Here is a 23,975-nt window from a genome sequence, read left to right on the forward strand (position 1 = left end):
AAGATGGCAATACTGCCCAAAGCAATCTCCAGATTCAGTGCAACCCTTATCAAAATTCCAAAGGCCTTCTTAAAATTTTTACAAAAATAGAAAAGCCAATCCTCAAATTCAGATGGAATCGCAAGATGTCCCAAACAATAGAAAACAATCTTGAAGGGAACAAAGTTGGAGCGCTCAGACTCCCTTACCTCAAAACTCACTACAAATTTAAACCATGGGGCACTGACAAGGATAGACATACAAACAAGGGGACAGGATTGAGAGTCCAGAAAGAAACCCATATGTCCAAAGAAAATTGATTTTTGACAAGGATGACAAGGAAGAAACTGGGGGAAAGAACAGTTTCTTCAAAAAGCAGTGGTGAGACCGGACATCCACCTGCGGAGGATGAGGCTGTGCCCCCATAGACAAAAATGAACTGAAAATGGACCAGTGACTCAAACATAATACTTAAAACTATAAAACCCTTAGAAGAAAACATAGGCATAAATCCTCATGGCCTTGGATTTGGTAACATATTCTTAGTTGTGGCAACAAAAGAAAAAATAGATCAACTGGACTTGATCCAAATTCACCACTTTTGTCCATCAAAGGACATTGTCAAGGAAGTGAAAAAAAATCACATACTTGATAGCATCTAGCATCCAGCACACATTTAAAAAATTTACAATTAACAACAAAAGCAACCCAATTTAAGAGTGGACAAAGGGCTTAAAGACATTTCTGCAAAGAGGATATACAGACAGTCAAAAGGCACCTGCAAAGATACTTAACATAAATGGTCCCTAGGGAAACGCAGATCAAATAACAATGAGATACCACTTCACACCCATAAGGATGATGAGCATAAAAACCAAAATAGAGAATAACAAGTGTCATCAAGGATCTGTACGTCACTGGTGGCTGTATAAAATGGTGCAAACATAGAATTACCACGTGATCCAGGAATTCCACTCCTAGGCATAAGCCCAAAAGAACTGAAAACAGGTACTCCAACAATTTCCTGTACAAGAATGTTCATAGTAACACTAATCACAACAGCCAAAAAGTGGAAACAACCAAAATGGTCAGCAGTGGATGAATGGATAAACAAGTTGTGTAATATTGTTCAGTCATAAAAGGGAATGAGTGAGTCTCAAAAACAATATGCTGTCCAAAAGAAGCCAGATGCACCAAGTCGCATATTATATGGTTTAATTCATAGGAAATATCCAGGATAGGTAAATCCATAGAAATAGACTGGTGGTTGCCAGGGGCTGTGGGAGTAGAAAATGGGGGGTTACTGCTTATTGGGTATAGGGTTGTATTTTGGTTGATGAAAATGTTTTGGATCTACATGGGAGATGGTTGAACAGCATTGTGGATGCACTAAATGCCACTCTTTAAAATGGCTAATTTTAGGGGCGCCTGGATGGCTCAGTTGGTTAAGAGTCTGACTTTGACTCAGGTCATGATCTCACGGTTCGTGGGTTCGAGCCCCGCATTGAGCTCTGTGCTGACAGCTAGCTCAGAGCCTGGAGCCTGTCTTCAGATGCTGTCTTCCTCTCTCTCTGACCCTCCCCTGCTCATGCTGTCTCTCTCTGTCTTTCAAAAATAAAAGTAAATAAATAAATAAATAAAACATTAAAAATTTTTAAATGGCTAATTTTATTTTTTAATTTTTAATTTTTAATAGTTTATTGTCAAATTGGTTTCCATACAACACTCAGTGCTCTTCCCCACAGTGCCCTCCTCCATCACCACCACCTCTTTTCCCCCCCCCCCCCCCCCTTCAACCCTTGGTTCATTCTCAGTATTCAATAGTCTCTCAGGTTTTGCGTCCCTCTCTCTCCCCAACTCTCTTTCCCCCTTCCTCTCCCCCTGGTCCTCCATTAGGTTTCTCCTGTTCTTCTGCTAGACCTATGCGTGCAAACATATGGTATCTGTCCTTCTCCGCCTGACTTATTTCACTTAGCCTGACACCCTCAAGGTCCATCCATTTGCTACAAATGGCCATATTTCATTCTTTCTCATTGCCATGTAGTACTCCATTGTGTATATACACCACATCTTCTTGATCCATTCATCAGGTGATGGACATTTAGGCTCTTTCCATGACTTGGCTATTATTGACAGTGCTGCTATGAACATTGGGGTACATGTGCCCCTATGCATCAGCACTTCTATATTCTTTGGGTAGATCCCTAGCAGTGCTATTGCTGAGTCATGGGGGAGTTCTACTGTTAATTTTTTGAGGAACCTCCACACTGTTTTCCAGAGTGGCAGCACCAGCTTACATTGCCACCAACAGTGTAGGAGGGTGCCCGTCTCTCCACACCCTCACCAGCATCTATAGTCTCTTCAAAACCACACTGAGATACCACCTCACGCCAGTCAGAGTGGCTAAAATGAATAAATGGCTAATTTTAAAGAACACCTGGGTGGCTCAGTTGGTTGAGCATCCGACTTCAGCTCAGGTCATGATCTCATGGTTTGTGGGTTCGAGGCCCGTGTTGGGCTTTGAGCTGACAGTGAGGAGCCTGCTTGGAATTCTTTCTCTCTCTTTTCCCCTCCCCTAATCTCTCAAAATAAAGAAGTAAACTTGAAAAATATCTCAACAGCTTTTTTAAAAAAAAGGTTTATTTTGGGGGGAGCTCAGTCAGTTGAGTGTCTGACTCTTGAATCGAGATCTTGTGGTTCGTGGGATCAAGCCTGTGTCAGTGTGGAACCTGCTTGGGATTTTTTTCTCTTCTCTTTCTCTGCCCCTCCCCCTGCTTGTGCACTCTCTCCCCTACCCCCCCAATAAGTAGGTAAATAAATAAATAAACTTAAATATATATAATGGTTAATTTTATGTTATGTGTATTTTACCTCAATTTTTTAAAAAACCCTGCTCAGATTTGAGATTGATTGTAAATCTCCTGAAAGGGGAGAAGTGAGGATGGGAGCCAGCGGCTGCTGAGGAGGCTCCTGCAATAGTCAGGGGCCAGAGATGATGGAGACTTGGGCCAGCGCTGTAATGGTAGCAGTGGGGAGGGGTGCGAAGTACAGAGAGAAAAGTCCAGAAGAATATTCACTAAAATGGGATCAGTGCCTAGTCACTCAGTGGAGAGAATCACTTTGAGTTACTTTTATTTAAATTGTTTACAGCAAAACTTAATTACATATATGAGCAGAACATGCAACACCGTCATCTGGGGGAAAATGTATCATAACCTCCACCAGAGGTGGATCTGGAAAAGGGCAAAACATGCAAAGAAAACAAAATGGTTAGAAAGAAAATCTATTGTAAAAGTGGTGGATGGAATGAGTAGGATGGTCACTGAATAAATGTGTAACACCTGTGGTTTCTTATACCCCTGCAGCAGGTGCCTCCAGCAAGGGCAGTGGCTCTAAGACACAAGAGGGACTTGGACTTCTTTCCATTCTTTCATCTTACTAGTTGGAATGTAGATGTGATGACTGGTGCTTAGGCAGCCAGATGGGCCACGAGGACAGGGACATACTGCTGGGATGGCAGAATGAAAAACTGGAAAGGATCTTGATTGCTAATGCCAGGGAAGATGCCTTACCAGCGCAGAATGTGTAACCCTGCAGCTAGGTGAAAGAAAGTTAAACTTGTATCTAAGTCTCTCTTATTTTATTTTACTTTTTTCTTCAGCCCATGCAGTCAAATCTAATTCTGCACGGACAACTCAGTATAATTCTGCATTAAAGATACCCTGCTTGAAGCTTTTCTGATCCTTGCCACTTGAGTAAGAGTGAATGAGAGTCCAACTTCCTCAGGACTTTGCATCATTTTATGGCTCCTACCACATTCTGTTGGGTCTTGTGGAGACTTGGAGTGCTGTTTCCCCTCGGCCTTGACTGGGTCTAGGCCCCGCATTGGGTAGATAAATATTCAGTGAGGGCTGGACACCATGGCCCGAAGACTCCCATGGCCTGTTAGAGTGGGAAGGTCTCCTTTCCCACACTCTCTACCGAGACCTGCACTTACTCAGCCTGTAAGGACTTCCCAACAATCATGATGTAAATACTTTGTGATGCTGCTGCTGGCTGTGGTGGTGATCATGATAAATCTCTTAGGCGTGTCATTCTATGGAAACAGAATAAATTCTAGCTACCTTGCTTGGACCAGTATGCTTTTTCATGAAGGCAGTAAGGCCCTGGGAGTCTGGAGAGATGTCCCTGGCTCCATGCCAGGCCAGCATTCCATGGAGGGGCAACAGGATCGGTCTGCCCAGATTCCCTTCCCCACCCTCCACCCCCACCTCCAATCTCCAGGTCGTTCCCTCAGAGGGAGGTGGGCACAAGGGCAATGACTCACCAGCAGTCCACCCAGCTGTGCCATGGACTCTCACAGCCTCAGTTTCCTCACTTTTTTAAAGCTTATTTATTTATTGAGAGAGAGAGAGAGAGAGAGAGAGAGAGAGAGAGAGAGAGAATGCATCCATGTGACAGCAAGTGGGGGAGGGGCAGAGACAGAGCAGGAGAGAGAGAAGCCCAAGCAGGCTCTGCACTCTGCGGAGCCCCACACGGGGCTCGAATTCATGAACCACGAAATTATGACTGGAGCTGAAATCAAGAATCAGATACTTAACTGACTGAGCCACCCAGGCACCCTGTTTCCCCAGTTTTCCAATATGTAGGTGGGACAATGGGAGTTTTAAGGCCCCTCCCCCCCACATTCCCGCAAGTCCTGAGATTTTTAGCTGCTGCACAAAAATCATTCTCATGCCCACACTCTCAGGGGGGCCCACTCAGCCCTTAGGGTCAAAACCTCCTTCCTCTGCCACCCCTCCAGGGTGCCTCAGACCACACAACCCTCCCCACGTCTGTAATCCAGATGCCACTTGGGCTTCCCCAACCTTCCAAGCTTTCAGTAAAATCTGGACCAAGCTCCAAGTCCAAGGTTTGTGATGTCAAAGTCCTTCCTGTGATGCTACTTCTGCTTGCTTTTTCATTTGATTATTTATCACACAACAGGGATACAGAGATAAAAGCCATAGACATGGACCCCTGGCTCATCATGTTTATAATCTTGGAGGCAGGGGGAGGGAATGGAAGAGACTGAAAATAAACCATTACACAATTAATTAGTTAAAATTAATGCTTTCATTCAAAAGATGCTACTTAGGTGCCTACCACATGCTAGTGTTTATTTGGTGTAGACGTGATGATGAACAAATATAAGCCCCTGTACTTGTGGGGCTTATATTCTAAGGAAGTAGCCCGCAAGACTCATTATAATTTGTTTGATTTTAACTCATTCATTCAACAACTCTCTGTGAAGTCTACTGGATACCAGGCCCTGTGCTGGATCCTGGGGGTCCTGGGTGGGCAAAACCAGCCTGAGCCTGAGTGCCTGCCGTCACAGGGCTTACAGCCAGCAGGAGAGACAAGTGACACAGGAAGGGAAAATTATAAAATGGAAATTGCTATGAAGGACACACACACAGACTCCTGAGATGGAGAGTAGTCAAGAGAGAAGATGAAGGGACTACGTGTCCTAAACGGGACGGATGGGAAAGGCTTCCCTGAAAGAGGAGACAGCACAGCTGAGACTAAAGGGGCAATGACAGCTGGTACTTACATAGCATTCGCTATGGGCCAAGTGCTGTCTAAGTGCTTTATATAAATCCTAACTCATTACAACCTTGTCAGGCTGGTAATATTATCTTCTGCAGCCCCATCTCACAGAGGAGGAATCGGAGGCATGGCAGGTTAAAAAATGTACTCAAGCTCGCATAGCTAGTAAGTGGTAGTGTCAGGATTGCAACCAGACTACATCTAGCTTCAGGCTGTTTCCAAGCATTAAAACTCTTATAAGGGAGGAAGAGCCAGCTATGAAGAGAGCATGGAGCCAGATAGCAGAAGCAGCAGTCCAGGCAAAAGAAGTACGTGCAAAGGTCCTGAGGTGCAAAAGAGCTCGAAATGTGTGAAGATAGAAGGAGGCCTGTGGGGCATCAGTGGAGTGAGCAAGGGCAGATACAAGCTAAGAGGACAACAGAGTGGTTTGGAGAGCAAGGGGAAGTCCTAGAAGGGTTGGACAGTCAGGGGGTGCCTCTCTGTTCCCCAGAGTCTTCTAGACGACTTGCCTTAGGCTGAGGCAGAGAGTCTTAAAGGGACAGATGAAGGAGGGGATGTAGCTGCCAGAGAAAGGAACGCTGCGGAAAGAGCACGGATAGTTAGGGTACAGATGGGTTATCTTGTTCCCAGTTTGCACGGGACGGGCCTTGTGCAGGCCTTAGGCCCTGATATCATGATGAATAGTTTCCTCTCTGATTTTCAAAGGGGCCTACGGTTGTATGAGAAAGAATGAGACACCCTGGTTAAATGGGACTTAGGGGAAAGCTTTGCTGGTCTGCTCGATATCATTCTTTCCTCAGTTTACCCAAAGCTTCACTACATCTACAGCACTCACTGATGCTTTCGGCGTTGGTTTTGTGAGTCTGGTCCAGGCAGGCATGCGGGCAAGGCGGCCCAGTCACATGTGGCTCAGCACAGGGCCTGGCAGGTAACTGGCACTCAGTGACGCATGTGGAGTGATATATTCATAAGAGCAACATTATTCAGTACCTCGCTTTTCCCCTGTGTAGGGGACCAGATCTTCTCGGTCTTTAAACTCCTTTGCTTGCTTTTCCAAGTGATCCAAGAGCTCCTCCCTTTTAAAGGGGCCCGTGGGCGCCTTGGTGGTCTGATCCTTCTGCCTCAGGCCTGCGGGCAGCAGTGCATTCTACAGAGGATGTTGTGGGGTCGGGGGACACACACACACACACAGAGAAAGAGAGAGAACGAAAGAGAAAGAGAGTGGTCAGCTGCTGAAGAATTCCATCATCGAACAATAGGACCTCAGAGCCCAGCAAATCAATCCAGGTCATTCATTTACACGTGAGGAATCTGACACCCGGCAGGGGCAGGGACTTGCCCAAAAGGTCACCCAGCAGTCGAGGGGCAGAGCTAGGCTAGGACTCAGGTCTCTTAAATGTCCAGAGTCTTTAAACCTTCAATGTTTCTGAAGGCAAGGGGGTGAGGAGGCAGCCATCACAGGGCTGAGCATGAGGGGCTCTCCAAGAGCATCTGTGAGTCTGAGTACGATTAAGTTGGCATTCGGATTCACGGGGAAGGTTACAGCTACTGCATATACAGTGACGGGGGAAAGAAGAAGCCAGAGGGGCTTGAGTTAGGGCCCTGGATGCAGAATCAGGCAAGAAGCAACAGATTCAATAACCAAGCAGGGCGGGAGGAAGGCTCAGCAGGGGTGGGTGAGGAGTGCTTTCAGGCTGCATCCCTGGATGGCCCTCCCAGCTGCTTTCCACCCTCCGGACAAGCTGTGCTCTTGCCTCTCTGGCTGTTAAATATTTTGAATGTCGCCCTTGGAGATGCGTCTCTCAGGAAAGATAGCATCAACCAATCATTGTGTTCCTTCTTCAAACATGGTTAGGCTCCTAGGTGTGGCCTAGAATTAGGGTAGATTTGAGTCACATAAGCTTCCCTTCACCTCAGCCCCCCAGGATCTTAGAGATTCAAAGAAGTTCAGGGTTGTAAGGATGCTTAGAGATTGTCTAGTGCACACGCCTTCCCTTCAAGGGGAAGCTGAGGCCCAGAGCAAGGAAAGATGTGCCCAAGGAGTTCCTCACTTCTTGCCGCACCCCTAGACTGACTGACCTGGAGAGCCACCCCACTTCCAATCCCTGTACCATCAAAATGCAAAGCTTTAGCCACCCTGACACACACCAGACCCTTTTGCAAGCCCCTTCTGAGAGGGGGTGATACCAGGCTTTTGAAGATACTGTGCGCCTGGCACACAGAGAGCTAAAGCTTGGGAGGGCAAAACTGCCACTTAACCGCAGCGTGGCTTCTCACAAGACGCTTTCCCACTGTTGACAGTGTGCTCCAGTCAGGGCGCTGGCTGCAAATGTACGCGGGGCTGTGAGTCAGCAAAGGCGCCTGGGAATTGGAGCATGCTATGACAGGATGGCCAGTAGGTAGAGAATCAGGCTGTGACTGGTTTGGGGGTGAGCATCAGGAACACGAGAGCTGCCACACACACCCCGATCTCCCCCAGGCAGCGGTCCTCAGGTACTTCCACCGTGGCACGCAGGACAGATGAGGCCCGCAGGGGAGGCACGCTTGCATGGGCACGTCCGGGCGGGCTGTGTGTCCACTCCCCTTCTCCTGCATCAGGCCACTCACAGTGACTCAAGTGAGAGAAAGAGAGCAACCCAACTGTCCTGCAATCCTCCGTCTGCGATTATCCACGGTGAGCAAACAGAGTCTTGGTGACATGCCTGCACCTCACAGTTGGCCGGCTGACCACGCCCGCCCCCCTCCCGGCCTGAGGTAGTGCTGACTCTAGCTACAATCTTGGGCAGGTTGCCTGACCTCCCTGAGCCTCCATTTCCACGGCTGTAAGATGCTGCTCCCTCGGAACTGTTGAGGAAGTTCATTTAGATGATGCGTGAAGAGTGCTTAGCTCACTGCCAAGCCCTCACAAAATACTACTTATAATCAGACGAAATACATTTTCACAGGAGATTGGCTACCCAAATATGTATGCTGAAATGGAGATGTATTATCCAAACAGATCTCAAAACTCAGAAAATGAAAACATACAATATAAAATGAAGTAAGCTCTGAAAGCAAGTGTTTTTCCAATGATCCCCACCAAGGAAGACCTGATAGATTTTTGTCACTGTAAAGGGTGTCGATGGCAGTCAGGTGCTGGGGCACATGCTGGCCCCTAAGGGCTCAGTGCTAGGAGAAACCTAGGGGAAAAAAGAGTTTGCCTCTTTTGAAATGTATCTGATAGAGGCCACTGATTGTTAAAGTAGGGTCTCTTAACCTTGGCATAATTAACATTTGGGGCTGGATGACTCCTTGTCATGGGAGCTGTCCTTGCACTGTCAACTGTTTACCAGCGTCTGTGTCCTCACCTCACGGATGCCAGTAGCATCTCATTTCCACACCGTGACAGCCACAAGTATCTCCAAACATTGCCAGATGTCCCCTGGGTAGCAAAATCACCCCTAATTGAGGACCACTGTTTTTTCATTGTTGTTGTTTTAGTTTATTTATTTATTATTGAGGAAGAGAAAGAGAGCACGAGCTGACGAGGGACAGAGAAAGAGGGAGAGAGAGAATTTCCAAGCAGGCTCCACACTGTCAGCACAGAGCCCGATGTGGGGCTCGATCCTACCAACTGTGAGACCATGACCTGAGCGGAAATAAAGAGTCAGACACTTAACCGACTGAGCCACCCAGGTGCCCTGAGAACCACTGTTAAACTGAAGCCCATATCATTACAGTAGGGGAATGGAGATGTTTTCAATGTACTTTAAAAATACTTATATAGCTTGTTAAAATATGGCTTCATTTATTTAAATCTTTACTGAAAGCAGCTGATTTTTTAAGAAATAAAAACATCCAGGTGCCTGGGTGGCTCAGTCGGTTAAGCCTTGATTTTGGCTTAGGACATAATTTCACGGTTCATGAGATAGAGCCTCACATTGGGCTCTGCACCGACAACGTGGAGCCTGCTTAGGATTCTCTCTCTTCCTCTCTCTCTGCCCCTCCCCGGCTTGTGTGTGCATGCATATGCAATCTCTCTCTCTCAGCATAAATAAACAAAATTAAAAAAAAAAGAAACAAAAACATCAAAGGCCTTTTCTGACAATTCTTAGCTTATTGGATTTTTAAAGTAAATATTGAGAATATCAGCCTCCCTAGGAGTTAAAGATATTTCCCCCCGTTAAATGGTCCACTTAATAAAAACATAACATGGTATTCAATTAAAGCCAAACACAGATGCATATTTTTAAACTCCTGGTTATTTATCATTTTAACTTGTTTTCAAAAATGGCATGTGACCTCACATGATATACCAAACTTAAGTCCAAGTGGATCAAAGATCTAAATGTAAGAGCTAAGACCATAAATGTTTTAGAAGAAAACCGGCATAAATCTCTGTGACCCTGGATTATGCAATGGTTTCTTAGACGTGTTACTAAAACAATAAACAATAGAAAAAAGTCAATAAATTGGGAGTCAATTTGCAAGTCATCTATCTGATGAGGATCTCTAGTATCCAGCATATGCAAAGCTCTCTTACAACTCAAAATATAGGACAAATAACCCAATTTAAAAATGGGCAAATAATCTGAATAGACATTTCTCCAAGAGAGACACAAAGGTGGCCAATACACATATTAAAAGATGTTCAATGCTATTAGCCATCAGGGAAATGCAAATCAAACCCAGAATGAGACACTACTTCACACCCACCAGAATAATTGTAATAGAAAAGACATAATCACAAGTGTTGGTGAGAATGTGGTGAGAGCGACACCCTCAAACACTGCTGATGGGAGCGCAAAACAGTGTGGCCACTTTGCAAAACAGTCTGGCAGTTTCTCAAAAGCTTCCACATAGTTATCATAGAGTGCAACAATCCCACCCAAGAGAAATGAAAGCAGATGTCCACACAAAAACTTAGATATGAACTTCATATATTATTCAGAATAGCCAGAAAGTTGTAACAACTCAAACATCCATTAAATGATGAATGGATACACAGAAGGCAGTACATCCACACAGCAATACTATTTGGTGATAAAAAAAAAAGAAATGTAGAACTGACATACGCCACCACATAGACGAAACCTCAAAAAAATGATGCTAAATGGAAGAAGCCAGTCACAGTGGTCCACAGTATCTGAATCTATACATACAAAGTATCCAGAATAGTCAAATCTATAGATACAGAAAGTAGATTATCGGTTGCCTCAAGCTGGGGAGGCTGGCCAGAAATAGGGAGTGAGAGCTAATGGGCATGGGCTTACTAGGTGATGGAAATGTTCTAAAATTGATCGTGATGATGGTTGTATAATTCTGCAAATACACTAAAAAACACGGAATTGTACACTTCAAATGGGTGAATTTTATAGCATGTGAATTATATCTCAAATAAAGCTGTTATTTACAAATGGCATATGTTATCTAGGGAAAAATTATAAAAGTGGCTAATGCGGTAGCTAAACTAAATGACCAGGGACCACCAAGGACAGAAGGCTCTTCGTGTGCCAGTGGCCAGCAGTGATGCTGAGACTGGCCAGGCTGGAGCTGGCCTGATTCAAAATGGTGTCCTGTTGGATGATGTGAGAGGCCTCACTAGGTAAATGAGTCATCAAGAAGTCAAATGGGTAAGAAAAGACTTTAGAACCTAAAACTGGGCCTCTGACCCAGGCTACCCAACAGGGAAGGAAAAATCCCACAACCATTTTGTTGGTGGCTCTGACCAGGAGAGTATTTGGTGAACAGGTATATGTAGAGGTGCATCTTTCATCCCTGTATCGCTTGTTCATCCAACAAACACCTGTTGAGTATTATGTATCCAGGTTGCTAACAGGCAGGGCCAGGACCCCACGAAGAGATCTCTAGTTTGGAGTGACTGGGGAGAAGGGAGGTAAACAGGGGAGGTGAATTGAGAGAAAAGTTTCAATTCCTGCATGTATGGAAAACTGCATTGCTTTGGCTTTTCGAGTCAGTCAAGATCCTCAAAGGAGGTCTACTTCACTAGAGAGCGGAGAACAGTCTATCACTCCCTAGCCTCTGCGTTGCCTGTTAAGGTTGTGTACCTCCATGCTGACTGCAGTAATTTGTCTCATTCTCCTCATCTTAAAGTGTGCGCAGGGCTAATCTGCTGGGCAAGTCCTTCTTTGTAGTTAGTTCAAAGGGAAGAATCCGTGTGCCTCCTCCAGGACAGTCATCAATGAGTTCTGCGTTAAGGGAATAGGTATTTACATGCACACGTCGCATGTAGATTTCCCCTCCAAAGACAGGTTGGTTAGGGGTGAGATTGCTTTGGGAGATAACCATGCTAGGTAGGATTCAAATCAGGTCTTCACGTCCCTACTTACAGTTGGAAATGTACCCTGTGAGGAGGGAGGCTCTCTGATCTTAGGCTAAAAGTATATCTGGTATTGCCTGTGGGGTGATGGGGCCTGGGGGGTGTTGGGGCCTGTGGGGTGATGGGGCCTGTGGGGTGATGGGGCCGGTGGGGTGATGGGGCCTGTGGGGTGATGGGGCCAGTGGGGTGATGGGGTCTGTGGGGTCATGGGGCCTGTGGCACACTAAAGTGCCTCTACAGTACTCAATTCCAGGGAATTACTGCCACGTAAGACTATGGTGACACCGTTAAATCTGCCCACCTTTATGTGGAAGCTCTTGATTTTTAAATATTGACACAAAATCCAAATATTTTTAAAACAGTGTTCAGGTCAAATAAAACACATCTGCAGTCCAGACCAAGTCGGTGGGCTGCCATTTTTTCACGTCTGATCTCAGGTTCCCATCAGACTAGAATTCAGTGTAGAGAAGGTCAAGATATTCATTCACTTATTTGATGAATATTTACTAGAGTGTCTTGCCCATGTCAGGCTTTGGGCTAGAGGAAGAAAGATCTATATATAAAAATTAATTCATATATACTATATTATATATAATACATATGCATTATATACACACATATGAATATTAAATATATTATATATAATACATATATTATATATCCATATCATCTATATAAATATAATTATAAATTAATTTTTATATGTAACATATATTAATTGATATATGATATGTTTATATATAAAAATGAGTTTTTAATTCAATGGATTAAATTTTTTTTAAAAAACACAAAAACTTAAATGCGTTTTTGGAAAAATAATAGGGGAAAAAATTAGGCATTCTCTTTCTGTGTTTCCCTATTCTTGGGTTTTTAAATGGTGACTTCCTTCTAAACGTTGTGAAATTAAAATTCGGATGTGTGCCTTGACAGGTGAACATCTTAGTCTAACTTTCACACCCACACTCTGGGGTCCAGTTGTCCACAGGACAATGGAAACTGCGATGGATCCTTGAGCGTGCCGTTAGGAGTTCTAACACCCTGGCAACAGGTGACCATAAGGCCACGTATCAAATAGCTGCACAATTACTGCTATAGATCGTTAGAGCTACGTCAGAAGTCATTCCAGCCAGCGCCACTGTGGGCTTGTTCAGACGTGCACACATGCACGACGTGCAAGCAGCACAGGCGTACAACATGCACACAACACACACACAACACACAACACACATAACACACACACACTATGCATTGAAAGCATGGATTTCTGGCAGCTCAGTGCTGTAAAACTCTAAGAGAGACTCTGGGCCAATTCTTTAATTTCCATCTGAGGAAACTGAGGCACAGAAAAAACCAGGAAGCCTGAGTTCATATACGGATGGCACTGTATATAATCAGCATGCCCAAGGATCAGTATGACTATTTTAGACTGGTGACTAATCTTACATAAAATGTCCCCTAATATGATTCTTCATGGCTACAAAAAAAAAAAAAAAACCCCAAAAAACAAAAAACAAGCTTTTCTTTGAATAAATCAGCTGTGTCTAAAGACAAGGGAATGTTAAAGGTGCCCCCACGGTCTGAGCTCGAGGAGTCCTGGACTCCTGTTCTGTGACTGAACCCCACACGGCTCCGAAGAGGACGGGTCATGTGGTGCAATGTCTACCGCACACGGGGAGCAGCCGGCTGAGGGTCAGGGAGGGGAAGGGCCCAGCCTGAGGTCATACGCTGGACCGAGAGCCCGGACTCTGGACTTCCAGGCCACAGAAAACGTTCCATCCCACCTGACAGGCTTCCTCTAGGAACAGATCCTGGAAACCAGATGTGCTGCCATGTGAGAACCAGGCTTTCTCTCCAAGTGTTAGAAAGCCAGGGCTCACCTCCTTATCAAACTAGTCTCGGTTTACAGACGGAGAAACTGAGGCCCAGAAGCATGGAGTTACAGTCCTGGGGGAAGAGTGACAACCAGGAGGCTGAACTTTGCAAAATGCCTACCGACTTCTTTCCCCCACCCCATTCTGAATAACATAACCTGGTCCTAGATGGCCCCTCCCTCCCTCCCACCGCACCGCCAAGACCAACTTGTTACAGGCCAGTCACCCAGTTACCTTTTACAAGGTATCTGGCCACAAAACAATTTTTTAACTGCACTTGAGGACTTTTATTTTCCAGTTATCTGTCAAGTATGTTTCCCCTTGTATAAAAGGAGGTCCTCTAGCCCCTCAGGGAGCACTCTGCCTCTGCATTCCTGACCAGTAGCTTCTAGATCCCACTAGAAATCATTCAGTAGGGCTTCAAGAGAGCTTTCTTGTGTGTGAGGGGACTTAACCTGAGCGTGTAGAAGGGTGTCACACCACTCATGCCCCAGGCACAGAGGGGACAGGCAGGGTTCAAACCTCTAAGTGCCCCTCCTTCTTCAAACATAATCCCACCTCAACACACTCTGGACACCTTCCTCTCTTCTCTTGCTCTCCAGAAAGATCCATGCCTTTGGCTCTACTGCCGTGACCTTGCTAAGGACCAGTGAAACCCAACAGTGCTACTTTCCCCAGTATTCTTCTTAGGGCATCAGTGCTGACATTCAAAGGCACATTTGTGGCCAAGTCCATTTGTGGGGGGGGGGGCTATTGGTCCTTACAGCACACTTTATCTCACTCTCGTGTTCATGGCACAAGGTGGGCCAAACCTTCCCTTCCCCATGTTCTGATCCTCATTTTCTGCCTCATATACAAGGAAAATCGTCCACGTTCCCTGCTCTGCTGGGCCCTGAGCATCCTGTGACAGTGAGTGAGTGATCCTGCTCCTTTGGGTCTCACCACTACAGGGGAGACACATGCCCAAGTGTGAGTGACTGTACTCAGCTTCTTGGAGGAGGTGGTTCCCGGGCTCAGTGAGTCCCAGTGGACCTGGGAGGAAAAAGCCAGGGGAGGACAACAGAGGAGAGGGTCTTACAGGGGACAGAAAGCACATCACAGATGAGGGTGTGGCGGGAGGAGGGGGCATGGCCTGCGAGGGGAAGGAGTCCGGATGAGTCTGAAGTTGCAGGCTTCTAAAATGTCTGCATCTCATGTGGTCCATCCTCCATCAAGCTGTCATGCCTCCAGGTGGGACATCAGAGTGGCCTCCTGGCTGGCTTCCCTGCCTTGCGCCTCTCCCTCTCATTTTCCCTCCCACTGGCCAGACAGAGCTCCCCAACATCAATGTCTGTGTCACTCCCCAGTACTCTCACAAATGCTCAGTGTCTCCACTAACCTCCAGAATCACCACCAAATGTCATCAGCCAGGGACAGAGAACTTCTCACAATTGGACCCCAGCACACTCCTGTCCTCAAGCATTCCCTGCTCCAGCCTCTCCAGGCTGCTCCGCATTCCACAGCCGCACCCTGCTCTCACATCACCAGGCCCGTGCTCAGGCTGTGCCCTCTGCCTGGCATTTGCTCCCTCCTCCTCCCCTAAATTTGTCTTTTAAAGCCCTTCCCTCAGGCACCCTGCTGGCCTTTGCAGTGCTCTCCACATCTCTGTCCAAACTCCCCTAGGCTTCCTGCCGGTGCCGGTGCCGATATAACGCTTACCCTAGTCTGTCTTAGAGCATTTCTAGGCTGCATCTCTCCCCAGGAGACAGAGTGGCCCTCAGGGGCCACCTGGGATGTATCCTTGTCCTCTCTGCATCTCCAACACCAAGCACTGCACGCTAAGAAAATGTATCCTGAATAGTCCAGGGTCCCACAACACTGCTCCTCCAGCTCGGGAGCAATGATATCACCTGCACACCCTTCAGGTCAGCATCTTACCTGCTGCCCCAAGTTATCTGTCAGGCCACCCACCTGCTGCTCCAAGCAGGTTTGGACACATGAAAGATGATAGGGTTGGGGGAGTCCAGGATGGGGTTCACTCACTGATGGGGCTTTGGGGAAATGCCAAGCTGTCCTTTTTGTGATGTTTTCTCTAAGGGCGTGTATTTGGTTAATTTCCTGCCAACTTTTCTCACTCTGCCTCAGAGCTTCCGGCAGAGCAGGTCTTCAGGCCATCAAACTGGCAAGCTCACAGCGACAGACTCCAAACAGTCCCTGATACCAGGTCTCCCCTTCTTTGATAATAAAAGCACTCTACTCATAGCTGAGCACAAAGCCACTCATTTTAAAGGCGACTTTTCCTGGGTCCCCTTGCAGGTAGGCTGAGCCACAGAACTAAGCCCGGTCCATGAGAAGGGCCCAGCGGTGACTTCCAGCAACCTTCCTTAAAGGCACATGCATAATGGCTCTTCTCCTTTCCTCTTCTTCCGCATTCCTGCTACCCAGATGCTTCCTGTGCAGCTATCACGGCCTCCACCCTGGACCGCGAAGATGAAGAGTGCACCCCAGGGATGGCCAGAGACGAGCTGGGTGGACTCTGGAACTCTGGGAAGTTTGGGGAGCTGAGCTCCATACCAGCCCTAAACTGCCCACTTCTGGACTTGTACTTGAGGGCTGAACAAACCACTGCTCGAGCAGTGTTATTTTGAGTCTCTTAACACTTGTAGCCAAACCACATCCTACCTGACAACGAAGGGTCTCATCCCAGGGCTGTGAAACCACAAGCAGTATACTGGTGCTCTCTGACTTTGGATTCTATTTCTCGAAAATGAAGTTCAAAACCCTTTTAGCATCAAACTACAGAATAAAAATGTGAACTCCATATAAATAGAGCTTATTGTCAGTGAGTTTTAACATCAGAGGGCATAATTGTTCATTTCCAGTCAACTGAACAGATACTGCATTATGGAGACACTCAGGATATGTGCATCTGATCGTGCAAGTTGGGCACTGCACAAGTCCAAGGAAATAATTTGCTCTCTGGTTTATGTGAACAATGTCTCCCGCAATGCACAACTTACACAACTGTACCTGGCTGCCCTATATCTGGTGGTACAATCTGGCTCCAAATTCAGGAAGCCTAGATTCTAGTGGGCAAGTCATATAGTCAGGTTCAACAAACATTCATCAAGCTGCTACTATGTGCCAGGCACTGGGCTAGTTACTTTTCATATTGCCAACCATATTTATATATATATGCGTGTGTTTACCTGTGTGTGTGTGTGTGTGTGTGTGTGAACAAAACCAAAAGCCTGTCATATGAAACAGAGTCAGAGTTGCAAACCAGGAGGCCTATGGTCCAAACAAATATCAAAACTTGGGTTGGTTTGGTCTGTGCATTTAAATGTGCCATCAACATTTTAAAATGAGGGAACTTGCACATAAAAATTCAGATTTCCACCATCTCTTGAAAAATTAAATGATCTGGCAATATTGGGCCTTCCCTTCCACATTGGCAACAACTGGTCGAGCTGAATGGCAAGTGCCCTTTAGTCAAACACGAACTCTCCTGTTTGCTTCTGTCCCCGCTGTCCCCTACTGTTGCTGACACAGAGGTCAAGAATCAGTTACCGTTCATCACTGACTGTGTCGTTACTTTTCTTTCTGGAAGGTTAAACGGCAAGTGAAAACTTTCTTCCATTCACATCTCTTTTAAGATTGGAAAAGTAGAGGCGCCTGGGTGGCTCAGTCGGTTAAGCGCGCGATTTTTGATTTTGGCTCAGGTCATGGTCTCATGCTCTTGAGATCGAGCCCCACATTCAGGCTGACAGCACAGAGCCTACTTGGGATTCTCTCTCTCTCTCTCTCTCTCTCTCTCTCTCTCTCTCTCTCTCTCTATCTTTTCTCTCCCCCTACCCCACTTGCTCTGTCTCTCTTTCTCTCTCAAAACTAAATAAATATTTTAAAAAATAATAAGATGAACCAGGATGACCATGTGCCTCCAAGAAACTGGTGTATCTTCCTCCCTTCATGTATATTTCCTATGTGATGTTGTGGGTGTTCGGTTTGCTGCCTCTCAAGCAGAGAGTGTTCACAGAGTGGCAGAGACAGGAAAGAGACTATGGGGTGAGAAGGCAGGGTTTACACTTTGTCTACTGTGATTTTTTTTTCTTTTTAAGGGTGAACTGAATAAAATAAGGTAAAATTTTTACTTTTGTTAAATGTAGATGATGGGAACATAGGTACTGTCTGTACCTTCCTATGCGTTTTGAAAGATTCCTATTGAAAATGTCAAAAGGAAATTGCTCACTGTCCTCAGTGCTGGGGGCTTAGTGGGAGGGCAGGGGAGTTGGGAGAAATGGGAGGTTTTTGAACTGAGGAATGAAGGGCTCCAGGACCAACAGGTCACCCAGCAAAAAAGCAGGAGGAGAGGGACTGAGGAGAAAGGAGGGCTCTCCGGAGAGGCTGGAGGGGAGTGTGGGGAGGTAGTCACAGGGCCAGAAGACAGAGGTTAGGGTGGGGACGCAGTGACACCTGGCCTCAATCGCCCTCCCCCAGCCAGCCCCATCCTTGGTTCTGTGCATGGCCGGCAGTGTTTCTAAGGATGTGTGTCTATTTTTAGAGCAGAGATTTATTTCTTTCCATTTCAACTGTTTACTTCTGTCCTGGGCTTGCAATTCTGCTGGTTTGTGTTACGAGGGAGAACCACAGCCCTGTGGACCCAACTGCCTTCATGGCCAAGAGCGTCCTCTGGCTTCCTGGGCTCCATCTGGGGCATGAGTAGGGAGGATTTTATGATTTTATGGACTCTGATGGGAAGTAGAGTGGTGTGACAGGAAGTCCCAAGGTCTGTGGCTGACTTGCTGTGTGACCTTGAATAAGACCTTTGCCCTCTCTGGGCTTCAAGGGCAAAGCCCCTGTTGTTGTTTTTTCATCATTGAAAGTGGATGGACCTCGAGGGTGTCATGCTGAGCGAAGTAAGCCAGGCAGAGAAGGACAGGAACCATATGTTTGCACTCATAGGTCTAGCAGCAAAACAGGAGAGACCTAATGGAGGACCAGGGGGAGCAGAGGAGGGAGAGAGAGTTGGGGAGAGAGAGGGATGCAAAACTTGAGAGACTATTGAATGCTGAAAATGAACTGAGAGTTGAAGGGGAAGGGGGAGGGGGGAAAAGAGGTGGTGGTGATAGTGAGAGCACTGGGTGTTATATGGAAAACAATTTGACAATAAAATATTATGGAAAAAAAAAGATATTTCCCAAGGAAAAAAAAATGTCAATACTACTACTTACCTCATAGGGTTGGTAGGAGGAGTCAAAGAAAGACATAAAGCACCAAGTGAATGAACGACCTGTGTCCAGGAGGGACACCATAAATGTGGGTTTCTTTCCCTGCATCAAGGGGCAGGGGAGGGAGGGCTAGAGGGTTTCTAAGTGTCCTTCCAGCTCTGAGATTCTCCCTACGTTTTCTTCCCCATCATTTCTTTCTGCAGTTCATGGCCTCTTGTTCTCAGAACTCTTGATGCATATTGTGGACTGAGAAAAACAGGTCTGCCTGAACTTAGCCTATCGCCTACCCGTTGTGTGATTCTGGGCATCCATTTCTCTTTTTAGGACGGTTTTGACTCCAACCTTGAAAGACTAAGCTCATAGGATCCTCATAGTGATTTTAGGAGATGATGTCCATAAAACACTTAGCACAGTGCCTGGCATGTAAGAAGGTGCCTCAATAGACAAAATAGCTATTATTACCATTACCATTACTATCACTATTACCATTTGGGGCCCTGCAGGGAGACTGTAGTTTTCTACTGTTGCTTCTGTGGCTATAATGTGCCATGGACTCTCGATGGCTAACTTCAAAACCAACTCATAGAACTCGATTTCTTTATAAGGTTGGGATTATCTCTACCAACTTCCCTCTTCCTAATATTTTAATCCTTTTACTGAGACACTTAAGCAAAAGTCCTCCTTTTCCCCAAAGCTTCATTATCAAGCAATATTTACAAGTAAATTCTTTACCTGGATGGCATTTTTCTTTCTTTCTTTCTTTTTGAAAGATTAATATTGATGGATAAACTAACACGACTTCAAAGAAAATCAGATTGGAAAAAAATCCTGCTAGTAAACTCCCCGCCTCTATCCCCTGGCCGGCCCCATCCCACAGGCTGGTGTCGGAGGCGGTGGTTAACAGTGTGGTCTAATGGCTCAGGACTGTGGGCTGGACTTCCTGTGTTGCATCCTGGGTGGGTTACTTCATCTCTCTGGGCCTCAGTTTCCCCATCTTTAAAATGATGCCCCTGACAAATCCTTTCAGAGAAATGAGTGAGATCATCCATGCAAACTCTGCCCGTGGCACCTCCAGGAAATGCTAGCCACCTATTGATCCCATAAGAGCCGGCATGCTGGTCCAGGCGCAAGTCACAGTTGTGACCTGTCATTCTTGAATGTTTCTATGTGTTGCCCATTTTCCCCCACTGCCCCGGTGCAAAGGCAATCTGAACCAAGGAGTTGGCTCCGCCTCAGAGCAGCATCCACTTAACTCCAGAGAGAGAGAGTTAAAGGGCAGATCCTCTTGGGGAATCAGTCAACAGTGGATACTTTTAGCACAAGGAGCATTCCTCTCCCGCGGGAGTCTGAGTGCAGCAATCTCATGATAAGCTCGAGTTTTTCCAGGCCGCAGAGTGAGAGATAGAAAGTTTCAGGGACTTTTTTTTTTCTGTCTTTTTTTCAAGTGCACAACTTGGAGCCCTCTGCTGCAAACAAAGCTGCTTTCCAACTCCGAGTACTCTACTCCATCACGTGACACTGGGGCTTAACAATTGCATCACTGAAAACCTAACCCTCTGAAGTGTCAGCTGAATTCTGGTAATAAGACCGCCAGGAACCGCTCCTAAACTCATAGCTGGTTAGAGCCGGAGGGGATGTCTGAAGGCACCTAGGCTGCCTGCATCCCTTTCACAGATAGGGAAACTGAGCCCTGGAGAGGGAAAGTGCACGTCTGAGTTGGGAGCAGAGCCAGGACTGAACACGGACCGCATTGCAGGTCGCATCCAGGAAGAAAGGAGGATGATTTGGCATACAGCGCTCTCCCCAGCTACAAAGCCCCAGCACACATGGTTTTGAGCACTGTGGCTCCAACTATCTTCCTGAGATCCCCAAGAAGCTCCACAGCGGCTCTCAGACCCAAGTCAGGGCTCATCCGCTGCCTCTATGTGGGACCTTGGACAATTTACTTCACCTCTCAGTTTTCTACTGTGTAAAATGCCTGCTTCACAGGATTATGATGATAGTTGAATGAATTAATATTTTCAAAGGGCTCAAGGGGTGCCTGGGTGGCTCAGTCAGTTAAGCATCCGGCTTCAGCTCAGGTCATGATCTCACGGTTCGTGGGTTCGAGCCCTGTGTCAGGCTCTGTGCTGGCAGCTAGCTCAGAGCCTGGAGCCTGTCTTCAGATTCTGTGTCTACCTCTCTCTCTGACCCTCCCCTGCTCACACTGTCTCTCTCTCTCTCTCTCTCTCTCTCTCAAAAATAAATAAAACATTAAAAAAAAATTCAAAGGGCCCATAATGGTGCCTGTGCATTGAAAGTGCCACACAAGCACGTGTTAGACAGACATGAAAACAGAAGCCATGGAGAGTGTAACAGACCTGCGGCCTCGTCTGGTTCTGTTTGGACGTGTGACCTAGAGCAACCTCCTTCCACTCTCAGTCAGCTCCTGCTCAGAAAGCTGGGGGCATGGACTCTCCAGGTCCCTGTGCCCCTCCCAGGTGGCTGGCTCCAAGGCCTCTCTTGGTCTGCATACCTTTGGCCTCTCCCCGTGCTGACCTCAGAACTTGGGCCAAGGGCGGGTGAAACCAAGCTGGAATGTTTGCGCTCTCAGAAAGTAGGGAGGCCCACTAGATCTCTTCAAAATCACACAGCGACTTGCAAATCAGGTAACAGAGACACCTCCATGAAGGGGCCGATTATGTGGCTGGGACAAAAATCCCACTGGCCTCTGCTATCTCCTATCCTCTCTCTGACTTCTCTTTCCTTGCCCTTGAACTTAGAGAGAAAGGGGTCTTTGAAAATGTCTATTTTGAAACCACAATGGCATGAGAATCACAGGTCTCTGATTGTTCAACCCTCCTCCAAATCTAAATGCGCATTCACTTTCCTCCTGCCAGAGTGGAAGCTGTGGGAGCACCTGTGGCCCATCTGGAATCCGAGTCTCCACGCCCTGGTCCCATGACCTGGGCAAGTTAGCTTTCTGGGCCCTGGGTTCTCCATCCCTCCAGTGGGCACCTATCTTCCCGCTGATCTTCTGGGAGGGAGGCTGGGGGTAGCTGCCTGTGTGAGAGGCACAGGGGCCCTGGGAATTTGCTGCTGATGTCAGAGACCTTGAAATTTGGGTGGGGTGACTGGGGGAGCCCTTTGCCAGGTTAGAGATGAAATGGAGCTCCCAGCTGGGGCTCAAGCAGACCTTAGGGCCCACACCCCCAGCTCTGAGAGGGCTCTTCTATCTACCCCCTCTTCCGCTTGCATTTGATGCTTGGCTCTCACCCTTGGCATCACCTGCCTGGCTTGCAGACACAGGCTCATCTAGCCCCATCCCCTCCCAGTGGCCCAGAGCAACTCCAACAGCCCGAGAAGGCCAGAGGCGGGAGGCCTTGTGGGGCCCATAGGAGCCTCACTTCTCTGCCCCGGGAACAGAAAGATTCTACAAGACGGTGGAAAGGTTGCAGAGAAGGGCAGGGCCCTTCCTTATCTTCAGAAAGGAACTCTCCTACCACCAGCCGGGCCTTCCACCCATCTCGCTGGCACCTGCTCTGGCCCATCTGTCCTCAGAGCTCTGAAACCAGCAAGCTCACCAAGTCACTGCCCCTCAAAGACTCCTCAGACCTACAGAGAAAAGTCTAAACTCTTTGGCTGGCCATGCAATCCACACTCCCCTCCCTCCATCATTATCCAGCCTAAACCTCCTTCCAAGTTCATCTAACCCCGTACACAAACTGCACTGAGATTCTAACTACTATCCCCAATTACCTTCCATACATGAGTTTTGGCTCGTGGCTTCCATTTGGCCTAAAATTCTTTAATTCTTGACTCAAAAAAATCCCAGGCCCAGGGCCCCAGTCACCTGCTCTGTGAGGCCTCCCACCAGTAAGAACCAGTCCTCTCCCTGAGCTCCCTGTCTGTGGTCATTTAGGATGCTGTTTATCATGCCTGTACTCCACAAGGCTGAGTGGACTGAGCCCCGATGGGGTCTGTGCCAGGCTCCCTTGGAGGTGGCCAGCACAGGGCCTGGCCCCTGATAGGTAGCTAAGCCATGTTTACTGAGTTGACAAAAGTAGCTATACTCTCCTTTTGTTCTCACTTTTTAAAGCTGCTCATTCGTATAATTCTATGTGACAGTGGTCTCGGATCAAATCACAACAGAATAACCTTATAGCACTACAGCTGGAAGCTTGCTTATTCCTTGCCTCTAGCACTTGTTTTTCCCCAAAGCCCAGGCTTCTGGGGAGCAGGGGTGCAGGGGAGGGAGGAGGAGACCTGCCCCTCACACCAACGCTGCCTCCCAGTCCCCTTGGGCAGCCTCATCAAAAGAACCATCTTCGTGACTGTGCAAGGGGAAGACATGAACAGCAAGAGCGATCTGTCATTCTATGGGCCCTGGGACCCAGGACCCCTAGAGTAGGAAGCTGGTGTTTCTAGAAAGATGACATTTAATTGAATCTGGAGATAAGACCAGGTTATAAGCTCAGGGCAGCTTAGCCCTGAAGGGAACAACCAACTCCATCATTTCATGGCTGGGGACACTGAGGCCCCAGGAAGGACATCAACTGGCCCAAGGTCACATGGAGAGAAAGAGCCAGAGTCAGGCCTGGACCTGGGACGTCTAACCTCCTGCATTTCTCCTGCTAACCTGCACTGCTCCTACACTAGCTGGCATTGCTTGAGGGTGAGTGAAATGGTATAGTACTGGTCTTTTCTTTATGGATCACTGTTAAACCACAGTTGAACAATGACAGGTTTAAGAAAAAAATAAGGTGTGAAATGTTCCTTTTTCTTTTTTTTTTTTTTAATATGGAATGTTTTACGAATGTGCATGTCATTCTTGTTCAGGTGTCAGGCTAATCTTCTCTGGATTGTTCCCGTATTAGGACACGTGCTACTGAAGCAAGCGCTGCAATGTTCCAGTTTTTCTTAATGTTTATTTATTGAGAGAGAAAGAGAGACAGAGAACACAAACAGGGGAGAGGCAGAGAGAGAGAGGGAGAGAGAACCCCAAGCAGACTCTGCACTGTCAGCACAGAG

General features: G+C 47.0%; 1 protein-coding gene and 1 non-coding gene across 2 annotated transcripts in view; both read right to left on the reverse strand.

Moving 5' to 3' along the window:
- The window catches only part of TMOD1 (tropomodulin 1), a 75,812-nt gene that overhangs the window by 38,963 nt on the left and 12,874 nt on the right, over positions 1-23,975 (reverse strand). Inside the window, exon 3 of the mRNA XM_029920429.1 lies at positions 6,559-6,715. Within this exon, the coding sequence (XP_029776289.1) occupies positions 6,559-6,715 (157 nt within the window). The remainder of the gene's footprint in view (positions 1-6,558; positions 6,716-23,975) is intronic.
- Positions 23,739-23,845, reverse strand: LOC115277152. The gene has a single exon (XR_003902258.1). It is a non-coding gene; the product is annotated as a U6 spliceosomal RNA (small nuclear RNA).

This window comes from Suricata suricatta, chromosome 13 (assembly GCF_006229205.1).
Source record: "Suricata suricatta isolate VVHF042 chromosome 13, meerkat_22Aug2017_6uvM2_HiC, whole genome shotgun sequence".
In the NCBI taxonomy this organism is placed as follows: Eukaryota; Metazoa; Chordata; class Mammalia; order Carnivora; family Herpestidae; genus Suricata; species Suricata suricatta.